Source organism: Notothenia rossii, assembly GCF_949606895.1.
Source record: "Notothenia rossii genome assembly, chromosome: 3".
Classification (NCBI taxonomy): domain Eukaryota; kingdom Metazoa; phylum Chordata; class Actinopteri; order Perciformes; family Nototheniidae; genus Notothenia; species Notothenia rossii.
The window spans coordinates 5070729-5083465 of NC_136901.1; the positions used below are offsets into that span (position 1 = coordinate 5070729).

Consider the following 12737-nt stretch of genomic DNA (forward strand, 5'->3'; position numbering starts at 1 on the left):
CTCGTATGTGTAAACTTACTTGGTTTTAAAAACGATTCTGATTAAATAGGAACTATAAGTGCTAGTTGTGTTGTTTTTAAAGGTAACCATTTGCTGCACATTTCACATATCGATTGATTGATTGAATGTAACAGGTCTCTTATGTAACATTTAAAAAATGTATCTGTCGTCTTATCTTACTTCCGTTGGCGCACACACCCCTTAACTTGATTGACGCATGAGATGTTGTTAATCCAAAACACGCGAGACTTTAACCACAGTTTGTCGCGATACCTTCACTACAGTAAAGTGCAGATTACCAGCATGGATGACGATCAGATGTCATCCAGTTAAATGTATTAGTTTATAAGACTTCCCATGCTGAACACACATTTTTATAAAGCTAAAAGGTCATTATCAATCTTGGCTGGAAAGCAGGCTTATGTTCAGCCTTATTTGAGCAAATGTATCAATTGAATGTGTCTTGTGGGGAATCTTTCAAACTTATTCCTAAATCCTGATCCTTATATAGATCCTTATATATTTACAGCTTAGCAAAGTGCAGTTTATGAAAGGAAACTCCCCGTTCATGTCTGGACGTCCCGTGGTTGTGGGTTTGGAGAAAGGCTTCCCACTTGTGGTGGAAATGAATAATAACTGTTTCCACAGTTTTACTTTGGCCTCAGTTTTGTGTTTTATATTCCATTAATTTAGTAGACAAATTGGGAGGGCCAGTTCAAAGAAGATGGGACTCAAATTTCTACTTAAGCTTTGAAAGAGCCACTAATGGTTCCTTTTTGCCTAAAGGTCAGAAATGAGTTGCATATTGGACCACAATTGGCTTTTTTAAACCGTGTGAAAATCTATTTAGGATTCGGACATGTCTTCGCATGAAAACTAGGCACAGAATCAAATGTATTACGAGCAAGTATGCACACGCACCCTCCCTACAGGCCGATTATGCAGACTGCGTGGGGCCTCACCTTGCGGAGGGGGCCTCATCTTGCGGAGGGTGCCTCAACTGTGCCGAAAATATGCGCTTATGCGACGCAATTAGTGTGGCGCGTCACGGTTTAGCCGCTGCGAGGCTCCGCACCTAGCAAACAGAGGGCCTCATCGTACAACTTTGCGTGTACAACTCTACACTTTACCTCTTTATCATATGTTTTTCTGTGCAATGACAACAAAGTTGAATCTCTTCTAAAAGTCAAGGCATCTCTACTCTTTCAATTCTGACAATTTTTCTCGAATCTGTCAAGCACTCAAGTGAAAACGGTTGGTGTTGCTTTTCCCATTTTTGCACATTTGCTGGTTTTTCTGATGTCAACAACGTACTGACCATGTTGGTTGGTGGTTGTCTACCAAAACTAAACACTGATTTCCCAGCATATTGTAGGTTATAAACTGTGAACCACAAACAAACAAATCCTTGTGGTTTATAGTCGGTACCAATTGGGGCGCTAATTTTATAATCGTCCGCTCCCTTGACACACATACAAGAAGTGAATTCAGTTGCGAGCAGGTTAGTGTCTCATGTAGTTTAAATGTCTCTTTTTAATATGTTCTAAGTGTAGGAGCTTCACATAAATAACCAGATTCATATGATTTATTTTAGATAATCAAGGTTGGAACACATTTGGTTCTTTAAGATACCCACGTTTATTTTCCATCACCATGTTCCTGCAGCTCTGTTTCTCAAGGAACATTTTCTTTTGCAAAGTATTGTTTTACACTTTTGGCACAAAGAGGACACATCTTCAGTAACAAATGTTGAATGTGTTTCCTGTCTTGTTTTATGATTACAAATGCATGAAGTAAGAAGGTGAGATTTCCTGAGAACATGAACTTGGCAGCAGCATGTATTGTACAATTATGAATTTGACTACACCAAAGACAAAAAAGAACGTGTGGCATGTGTCTACCCGGTAACTTTCCACTTTCAGTCTGTAACTTTCCACTGAGGCTGTTTAATGTCATCCTCACTCACTGAGTAGTGCTGTTGACGTGTTATGCTGACTTTAGAGAATGTGACACAGCTTGCTTCACTTGCTATTACCTGCTGGGTCATTGTCACGACTCAAGGACGCATGTTTTTATATCCTATAGATGTCCAGTACATCATGATAGAAATACATGCAGCAGGTAATGGGTACATTTCCAATATATTTCTAACATAGTGAGTGTAGCCTGTTATGGAGGACGATTCATTTAGACTACTAAGCACACTTTGATTGAGATGAATGGGAAATAATGCAATCATTTGACCAATCAGGATCAAGCAGTCTTTTTCTTAATTAAGAATACATTCGAACTAACTTTCCGATTGAATCTGAACGCTGGGTTTTCCCCTCCTTAGGCCTCGCCCTGCTGTTAACAGATCAAACTCCCCGGGGCATGACGCCTGTCAATTGAACACAAACAGACGAGGCAGCCAACATTGGCATTTTGGAAAAGTTTAATAAGAGAAAGCCAGCATTACAAAGTGGGGGCATAATGGTCTCAAAGATAAAGCTTACATGCTGATGTTTACAGATCCAACCATCTTGGTTCATGCTAACATTTGCTAATTAGCACTAAGAGTACATTTGATGCTGGTAGGAAGGTCATTAGCTTTGCATGTAATTAGTCTTAAACAAAACTATTGGACAACAAAAATAATGAGCATATCCCCGCTTGATAAAAAGCCAATGAAAGATATTAAAATCACCAAATGTCCTGGAAATCCAGCCAATAATTGGAGATATTTAAAAAAGAACAAATATCTATCTAATGGTGTTGATTGAAGACCAATCCAAGCGTCTCAAAAATCAATAGGATTCATCCTCTGTGAACCAATCCATCCTGTAGAGGTTGAAATGATTCCAAGCGACAGTTTGACATGTTTACAGTGTATGTTTGATGAAGGGATAATGCCAGATTAAACCAGAACAACCAGTTAGAATAGGCTCTTCTTTTTGCATAGAGCGAAGTGCGGGAAGGTATCGAGTTCAGAAGGGATTACTGTGCAAAGTTATGGGAAGGTTATATTACTATTTGTAGAAAAGTAATTTCACAGTGAACAAGCCCTTAATAGCCAATTAAACATTTATACAATAGCCAGGTTTAGAAATACCCCTCAAGTTATTTGTACTTAAACTTGCATAGAAATTGTCCAAAATATCATTTTGCATAAAAAAACAGTGGATTAAAACAGGAGAAGAGAAAAGTGCTCTCCTTCATATCGGAAATCAGGCTGGCCATCAGCAATTATTACAAAAATATATGACAATTTACAATTAAGTCCTTATTCTTCCCAACACATCCTTGTGCAGCTCTCATGGTCTTACAAAGGTGTCATAGTAACACTGCGTTGAGATGTATAAGACTGAGAGGAAAGATTTAAAACATAAAAGGATAATTTAAATCCTAGTGTTCGCAGACATCCCACAAAGCAAAAGGAAGTGACGTTTTGTAGTAAAAAAATATAAAAATACTTTAAGTTGCACTCGGCAATACTGCAAAATGTACCTTTGTGCTTGCTCCACTAATTCATACAATTATATCTTCTTCTTCTTTTTTTAAAATTACATGTCACTTGTTCGATGCTTTTATCCAAAGTGACTTACATACTCAATACTGTGGGCAATCCCCACAGGAGCAATTTGGGGTGAAGTGTCTCAGGGACACAACAACATGCTGACTGCAGTGGGGCTTGAACCTGTGACCCCCTGATCCCAACACCAACGCACAACCCACTGCACCACACGCCTTTTTTGACCTCTATACTGCGACAGACCTCCCGATAGTCCCCTTTAAAAAGACGGTTATTTAATTTAGTGATACCTATGATACAGTGTTTGAAAGAGTATCTTCTAGCGTTAAAAACAACCTTCACAACGAGCAGAATATAAAAATGTGAATTCATTTGTATTTCCATCCACTTCTGTGGCGAGTATATTAAAGTGGACACTTAATCAAATAGACAAATATAGTGTATACAATCCATTTGATAATATAACAAAGTTCTTATTGGTTTAAAAAAAAAAGAATTGGTTCCCGAACCTGATCGAAACCCAAATATTTTTGGGGTAATAGCTCAAATTTTTGCCGTTTACTGAACCTGTTCACAATGCTCTTTTTTCATTACAGTTGAAGAGAAAACGGCAGCATAGTTTCCCTCCTTTAGTTCATTATTGCTTGTAGTTTATGGACCAACATGTCCCAGCCTATAAGGAGAAGTAGATGAAAATAAAGATGCCCACAAAGCAAATGACCAGCAGTGCCGTGTTCAGGAGGATTTTGGTTCTTCGAGGTTCGTGCAGAAGCTGGTCCAGGATCTGCTCCTGGTCCTCAGCGCTGAGGACCCGAGCTTGGGACGGCTTCTCCTGGAAACCACAGACAAACTCTAAAGCTTTCAAACATTTCCCTCCCTCCACGACTCCTCCTCCTCCAAGACAGCCATCCTCCTCCCCCACTCCCTTCCTTTCTCCCTCTTCTCCCATTGATGGATCAGAAGCTAAATCCCCGACTATGACAGCGTGACCGTTGCTTGGCTGAGTTTCCTCCTGGTTTGCCTCGATCCCGTTGTCTTGCTGATCCGGACTCTTTTCTCTCCCAGTCAAACCGTTTGCATGGTTCAGAGGGTTCAAAGCAGTCATATCTTCCCCCGCTTTCTCCCTCAGTCTCTTCCTCCTCCTTAGCCCCCACAGGGTGGTGGTTCTGATCTGTTCTTGATCCGGCGGAGGAGTGCACAGACTCACAACGACAGTCACAAGAGCCGACACCCAAAACAAGATGGCCGCCACGTACATGAAGTGAATATCTTTGATGAAGGAGGGCCGGTCGTCGGGCTGGTCGCAGCGAGGCTCCCGGTAAACCAATGCCAAAATCAGACGCGCCGATCCAAGGACGAACCCCACCAAGCTGCCCCAGAAGGCGCCCGTCTCGTTGCAGCGATGCCACAGGACGGCCAGCAGGAACAGAGCAGCGATAGGAGGAGTCAGGTAGTCTGTCACCTCCTGGATGTAGTAGAACATCTGGCCTCCCTGCATCTCGATGACCACGGGCACCCAGGCGATGCTGATGACCACCATGAAAACCACGAACAACCTGCCGACGATCACCAGCTCCCGGGACGACACCTGCTTCCTCATCATCTTGTAGATATCCAGGGAGAATATGGTGCTGGCCGAGTTGAAGATGGAGTCCAAGTCGCTCATCAGAGCTGCGATCATGACGGCCATCATGAGGCCTCGCAGTCCCACGGGCATCACCAGCATGACGAGGCGGGGGTAGGCCACGTTGCTGCAGCCGCTCGCAGAGCCGCACACCTCCAGGCAGTGCTCCGGGCTGATGCACGCCAACTGATCCGCAAAGAAGATCCTGGAGATCATCCCTGAAATCAGATCACACATGACTCATAAAGTTAGTGATCCGCTAGTCAAGGAGTGAAGTGTGTCAGAGAGCAATTGTATGTAAAGACTGCGTGGGAAACTTCTGAATAAATTGGAAACAAGACTCAGAGAGACACGAGGAGAGCTGGAGCTTTGATGGCAAACACTGACGGTTTATTTGGAGCTTCGGCCGGAGAATTCACGAGACAGGTCAAAGGGCCAGACCACACGGTTGAGATGCCACAATCAATTCTGAAGAAACCTTCCTCTCGCATGATGTTTTAACTAGTTTCGCTAAGGGTAATCAACATTCTTCATTAGTTAGACTCAGGGGCGGACTGGGGGGAAAAAGTGGCCCGGGGATTCATTGAGAGAAAGGCCCACTTAATGCGCGGTATTGTATCGGCCGGACAGCGACGAAAGTACCGTAATTTTCGGACTATAAGCCGCGCCTTTTTTCCCATTTTTCGACGCTGCGGCTTATATAACGGTGCGGCTAATCTATGGATTTGTACAGCTAACGGCCACTAGGGGACCTCCTAAATCTATGGATTTTACAGGTTACAGTCCACCACCTTTAACTCTATGGGCTCTATGGCCGGTCCGCGCCCCCCACCTTTAAGCGGCGGGCTCCAGCAGGAAAAGCTGGAGGCCGGAAAAGAGTGAGACAGGTAGCGCGCAAAAGTAAAAGTGGAACCGAGAGTGGTACGAGAGACAGAACGAGAGCAAGACAGACAGACATTACGAGAGCGAGACAGTTTGTCCCCGTACCACTGGTTGAAAACCACTGCTGTAGATCACTGCCGGTACGTGCGCTGGGAGCGCACCGTTTAAGTTTGAAAGTTGAAAAGTGTGTGTGTCTGAAACGCTATGTGATACAGTACAGTTTACACAGCACATGTTCTGTAGCTACTATTGCACTAAATGCTAACACTTGAAGACGTTATGCAAATATGCAACTTGTTTGTTGAAATGTTAATAAATGGGAGCTTCCTCAAACAGCCATCTCTTTCCCGACAATCCCCTCTGTGCACGAACCCTTACATATGGTAATGAAACATTAAAACACCTGCGGCTTATAGTCCAGTGCGGCTTATATATGAACACATCATTCAATTTAGCTGCTGCGGCTTATATTCAGGTGCGCCTTATAGTCCGAAAATTACGGTATGTTACTTAACAAAAAACCCTATGCATTTTATGTTATTTTGGACCATTATTCATATAGTAATCATTACCTGAGCCCTTGAGTTGCCTAGAGCAAAATAGTTAGAGCATATTTAGTGATTTTAATGTTAACAGCTCATTGATGCAATAACATTTGGACCCAATTTGCCTGACTTGACACATGGAATAAAACATGGGCGTAGGAAGCATCGAAGATTTGTTTTTTAAATGTTGAAGTTAAATCCATCAATCTGGTGCACTTTGAGAGCAAAATTAGGGACTAAATCGGCCCACGCACAGCAGCGGCCCACCCCGGTATTCCCAATGGCCAGTGGTTAGACTAAACAGCTGAGGACACTGAATCACGTCGCTTATGGCTCGAGGTCATCTACACCCCGAGAAGGAAGTGTTCCAGGTGTCCCACAACAATAACTGTCTCTGACCGAGAGTTGCCCGGTCTCAAACTGGTAACAACGACAACTTGCTAGGGCAGCCCCTCCTCAAGGGAGATAAAAGCTGCTCAAGGTCAGAGGGCAAAAGGTAAACATGTATGGACAATTATTGTATGTATTATAATAAGCACTTCTTCATTTGTATGATGTTTTAATTCTTTGTCAAGCACCTTGTGACTATGTCTGTGAAAAGCGCTTTATAAATACATTTGACTTACTTAAAGTCAACAGAGCACTAATTGTCTTTTTGTATATTTTGTGACTCATCAACCTTATTATTATTTTTCATAAAGTTGAAATTGTGTGAATACTTTGTGTGAATATGTAGCATCATCTACCTGGGATGACGATGATGAACATGGGGAGGATTTTCAGAAAGCCGGCCATGATCGTGGCTCCTTTAGCGTGGGCAATATTCTTCGTTGCCAAAACCCGCTGAACGATCACCTGATCTGCACACCAGTACCTAGAACACGGGAGAGGACGCTTATAGATTGAACAATTAGACCATCAAGTAGCAAGTAGCATTATAGCAAGGACACTGATACTGGCTCCAAATGAAAGGCCATCCATCTTCTGGTGACACACATAAACCAAACATGAAACTGAACCAGTTAGGGATGTCAGTTTTGGTGACAGGACTTGGACACGTACCAAATGGAGGCAGGAGTCTGGCCCAGGAGGAAACCGGGCCACGGCAGGTCTGGATCCCTCGGGCCCCGAAGCATCTTCAGAGCGTCTGGTTTGGGGTGAACGTGGAGGTGGCAGGAGGCAGAATACGTTAGGTTGGGCGAAGACAGCAAGATGGCCGTGATGTTTGGAGAAGCTTGCATGTACTTGGTCCTCAAGCCTTAAAGAAAAGCATATAGTGTGAGATGGCAGTCAGTCGATCGCATGGCAGTTGTGTCAAGTAGATTTACTTTGGATAGATACTTTTTAGTGATATACGTATATTAGCCAATCTGTAAAGAACTTGCACAAGTGTATCTGTTGTATTGTGTTGCACTGTTGGAGGAGCCTGTGACCTAAGTTTTCATTGTCATAACTACACTGTAGCTTGAATCTTAAATATTTTTTTTTGATTTTGGTACTTTTGATGCTATTGCTATTGTACCTAAGTAACATTTTGGATGCAGGACTTTTACTTGTAACAGAGTATTCCTTTCTATTCCCTTTGGTACAAGACTTTCTCCATCTTCTCCAACTTCTCCCACCTCTGTCACATGGAATTAAATTCAATGCATAATCACCTTCGAGTCCTCCCACTTTGAAGAGGCTGATGCTCGTGAGGCAGAGCGCTCCGGCGATCATGAGGAAGGCCTGGACGGTGTCCGTGTAGATGACAGCCACCAGACCTCCAGTGACCGTCAGTAGAGCTGTCATGGTGATGAGGAGGATGATTGACAGGTAGAGGTTCCACCCTAAAGACTCCTGGATGAACAAGGCCCCGGCGTACAGATCCACGGACACCTTGGTGAAGATGTACAGCACGAGGGACAGCGCGGCAAAATACACCTTGAGCCGTTTCCCGCCAAATCGCTTTGTCAGGTACTCCGGCATGGTGTATACTCCGGACTGAATGTACACGGGGATAAATACCCAGCCTAATAACTGCAGCAGCAACAGGGCGTTTATTTCCCACGCCGCCACGCCAAAACCGCTAGCAGCCCCCGACCCGGCTAGTCCGATAAAATGCTCGCTCCCGATGTTGCTGACGAATAGCGACGCTCCTACGGCCACCCAGTTCATAGAGCGACCGGCCAGGAAGTATCCGCTCACCGTGTTCTTATTGGCTCTCCGCATGGCGATGAAACCGATAGCAAGCACCAGGATGAAGTACATCACTACGACGGAGATGTCTGCCACTTCCATGGTGGCGGGGGCCATGTTTCAGCAGCTTTGTAGGTCTTCAACGAAGGGAAGGCTTTGTCAACGTACAATATCTGGCACTTATTTTTCTATGACCCCAAGTGTAAAATGCATGTGCAGATAAACCTGTAATAGCATCTAATTTGTTCACCTTAAAGTAATCCTCATATACATCTGCACATTGTCATTTATACAGCATAAAGCAGTTAAAAGCTGCAGTGGGAGAAATCTGCTTATTGTTCCTTTGTTAACTTTGGGAGTCGATGCAGGCTGCAGTTTGACAGCTTGCAAAATGGCGGTGCATTGTTGCTCGGTTTTGATTTAGGGGCACCTGGATCCTGCAACAAACAAAAATATCATTATTTTCCAAAGCAATGCACAACATGTTGTAACCAATTTGAGATTTTAAACTAATTTCCCATAATGCAACTTAGAAGTGTCTTTCTTTAAACTCCAAATCCGGCCCACGACTTCATTTTATGTGGCCCCTCAAGAGCTTGCAAAGAATATAATACGTTTATTATACGGTTACATGCTACTTTACAGAAGCAGGTTGCCCATAAACTACATGTCCCACAATACATCTCGTTTTGTGACATGCGCACTGAAGAGACTTGCAATTATTTGCCTTTTTTCTGTTTCTAAGATCAATAAATAACTGTTAATAAACCAAACTATGACATTTTCTTTGTCATTAAAAATGTGTACAGATTCAGTCGTACTTCCTATGATGAGGGAACATCTATAGTTTCTTTGACCTTCTGTTTGAACAATTACGTCATTTTCTATTTGGCCTGTCAAGTAAAATTAGTTTTTAAATGTCAACTAATATGCATGAAGGCCAGTAGGTTTTGGTCTTGATTAATGCATCCCCCGGTTATATCCAGCACTCTGCAAGCTGTGTAAACAAATACAAATATGTTTCTTTTCTTTTGATTTCGGCTTTCTGAGGCACCTGCACAGCACAGCCTTTTAGAAAGCCTTTGTTTCCTCATGTTGTAGCTCTTTCAGAGGGTGAAGGAGCTTGGGAATGACAAACAGCTGGCGTCGCTGAGTCAAGTGGAGTGACACAGCTTTAATTGCTGTTAAAGGGGGATGGATTATATAACAGAGTCCAACAAGTGCTTTCATTCAGACTCACTCCTGCTTAGACCACTGATTAGTCTCATGTCTTTAAAGGCAACTTAATGAACTTACAAACTTTGACGTCTCTAAAAGCGCAGTCAATTATAGTTCTTATCAGGTTGCATGATAATGAAGTGCTCAATCTCAGCCTCTGCTACTTCAATTAACCCCCTTCAAAAATGGTATTGAAGCATGATAAGCAGTGAGCATGTTTGCATGAGAACGCTACTGTTGTCAAAAGCAATAAGGTTATAGGACGGCATCTATTTTCATAATCACCTCTTGTAAGAAATGGGTGGTATCAACATGTGATATAATGCAGTTGTTATGCTAATTTGTATCTTCTCAGTTAAATCAATTAATTGTTTGGTCTCAAATTGTAAGAAAATCTGCTTCTCACAACCCCAAATAACATCTTTAAATGAAACTACAGTTGGCTTATTATTAAAGGAAACTAACATTACTATATTTGCTGATTGGTTGTCTGGCACCATGTCTCATTAGACCAAGCTTGTAAAATGGTATTTGGACGATTAGAGGCAGCTTTCATCTCATCTCAGCTGCTTTCTAGTAACAACTAGTATTATTGTGGCTGTTAGCAACACTACCAGTGGACTCCACACTAGTATGAGGGTTCCTGCATCAGGCGGCTGTTTGTTGCTGGTCGCTGGAGGACAGCTGGGTTGACTGAATGAATATGTGCACACCTTTGGAAAATCGGATCATCTCCACACAACTTCAGTCGCTTTAATTTACGTTAATGGGAACAAAAGTTACATTTCCTCAGTGAGTATTGGACGTCCTGCAGGTTTAACTCCTGATGCTTCTGGCAGGAAAGTCAATATTGATCTTAATATTTATGACAAGGCGGTCTGACTTCTTTTAAGGTCACATCTAAAGGAAATTAAAACCCTGTGAGTCTGCTTTCGAACGAGTTTCTCTAACACCTTTTTACACGACTGTCATTGTATTCTGTTCCCTCTATCAAAGGCAGTCTGGGCCATCTCGACCACATGGTTTATATCAAGACATGGAGTTTGAATGCATTTAAATACTGAATTTGCATTTTGTCTTCTGACTCCAACTATCCTGCAGCCATATTTTTCACAATACTTTAGTGTTGCTGCACTTTCACTAAAAGTAATAATTAATTCACAAAATTATAATTTGTATATCAATCACTTGACCCTCAAAGTCTTTGATGAATTGTAGTAAATGATGTCCGTGTTTTACAAAAATAATTCAATGTAACACAAGGTGAGTCATTTTGCGTTAAATTAATCCTTAATAAAATAAATGTTGTTATAGGTATATAACCATGTATATAACCTACAATATACCGCAATTTATAGGGTACCTTTATGCCATTACATGCTTATTATTATACAGCAATGATTTATGACTGTCTGCAGCTGGTTTTTGACTGCAGCTGGTTTTTAATTGACACCAATTCTCGATGTTTCTACAAAACACCTTCCAGCACATTAGAGTGACAAGTTAACATACTAGACACAACTCTTAATGAATTAAACACAGAATGTTAAATTAAACTATCGCGATACTTAAGGCTTACTTTAAACATAAGTCTGATGAAGAGTCTCACCTGCGAGCGGCTGCTCTCCGTCTCGTGAGGAAAAGTTAACTGTCACGCGAGTTTGAGCCTGGTCTCACATGGTCCTCAGCCTATTAACAGGAGCGTGAGACTCCGCCCACTGCAGCACCATCATCACCTGGAGGCGGGAAAACACGCTCTGATGAAGATGATGATGATTATGAAGATGGTCAAATAAAAAGATAGTCCACATGGTTTTTTTAGTAGGCTAAAAGTAGTCAAGAGTAAAAGTCATGTATTTAAAACTTTATTTAAGTGTTAGCATCTAATTGTTCCTTATATACTTAAAACTAACCTGTACACTCATCTTAAATATGTATTAATCTCATTTAAACTTGCACACTAATTATTGAATAGTTGAAAAGGAGCAGGGGGGTGGAAGCACATGCACAATGTGACACTGCATCAATTAAAACAGCAAAGTCCATCACTTTTTTTTAATGTCAAATCAGCTAACAATGGAGCAAATGCTGAAAATACTTGCTTTAAAAGTATACTCTGTTAAATATGGAGCTACAGCCAGTAGCTTATTAGCTGAGCTGAGCACAGACTGGACAACAGCTCAACATTTTAAAAGTTTAATAATGAAACGGTTGTTTCCCAATTGTTTAATCTGTTTATTTAATTGTAGCATGGGAGATTATAGTTATTACTTAGTATTTTAAAAGGGAGTTTTAGGGCTTGATTGACAGCTTCCACATTGGATGAACTCAATTTGATACTTGCTATTTAAATTAAACTCACACAAAAGGATGTTTTATTCAGCGTTTCATGATGATTAACTCTCCCACGTCTTCTATTAGTCTTCGACATGTTGTCCTTGTGTTTCACTCCATTACTTCCAGCACACGGATTGATGAGTAAGCCGGAGATCAGGGACATTTTACAAATTGAGGAAAAGCAACACACACACACACACACACACACACACACACACACACACACACACACACACACACACACACACACACACACACACACACACACACACACACACACACACACACACACACACACACACACACACACACACACACACACACACACACACACACACACACACACACACACACACACACACACACACACACACACACACACACACACACACACACGAGTGATGAGAACGTGGACGCTGACTTGGCAAAGTGTGTGTGTGTG

General features: G+C 42.0%; 1 protein-coding gene across 1 annotated transcript; it reads right to left on the minus strand.

Annotated features, from left to right (window-relative positions):
- Positions 1 to 2422: 2422 nt before the first annotated feature.
- Positions 2423 to 12406, minus strand: slc5a3a (solute carrier family 5 member 3a). Its single transcript, XM_079672452.1, has 6 exons — positions 12321 to 12406; positions 11538 to 11694; positions 8221 to 9177; positions 7625 to 7820; positions 7309 to 7436; positions 2423 to 5353 (listed from the first exon to the last, which is right to left on the minus strand). Exons 3-6 carry the CDS (start codon positions 8855 to 8857, stop codon positions 4185 to 4187), a joined length of 2130 nt encoding a protein of 709 aa, XP_079528578.1. The 5' UTR covers positions 8858 to 9177; positions 11538 to 11694; positions 12321 to 12406; the 3' UTR covers positions 2423 to 4184.
- Between the last annotated feature and the right edge of the window lie 331 nt (positions 12407 to 12737).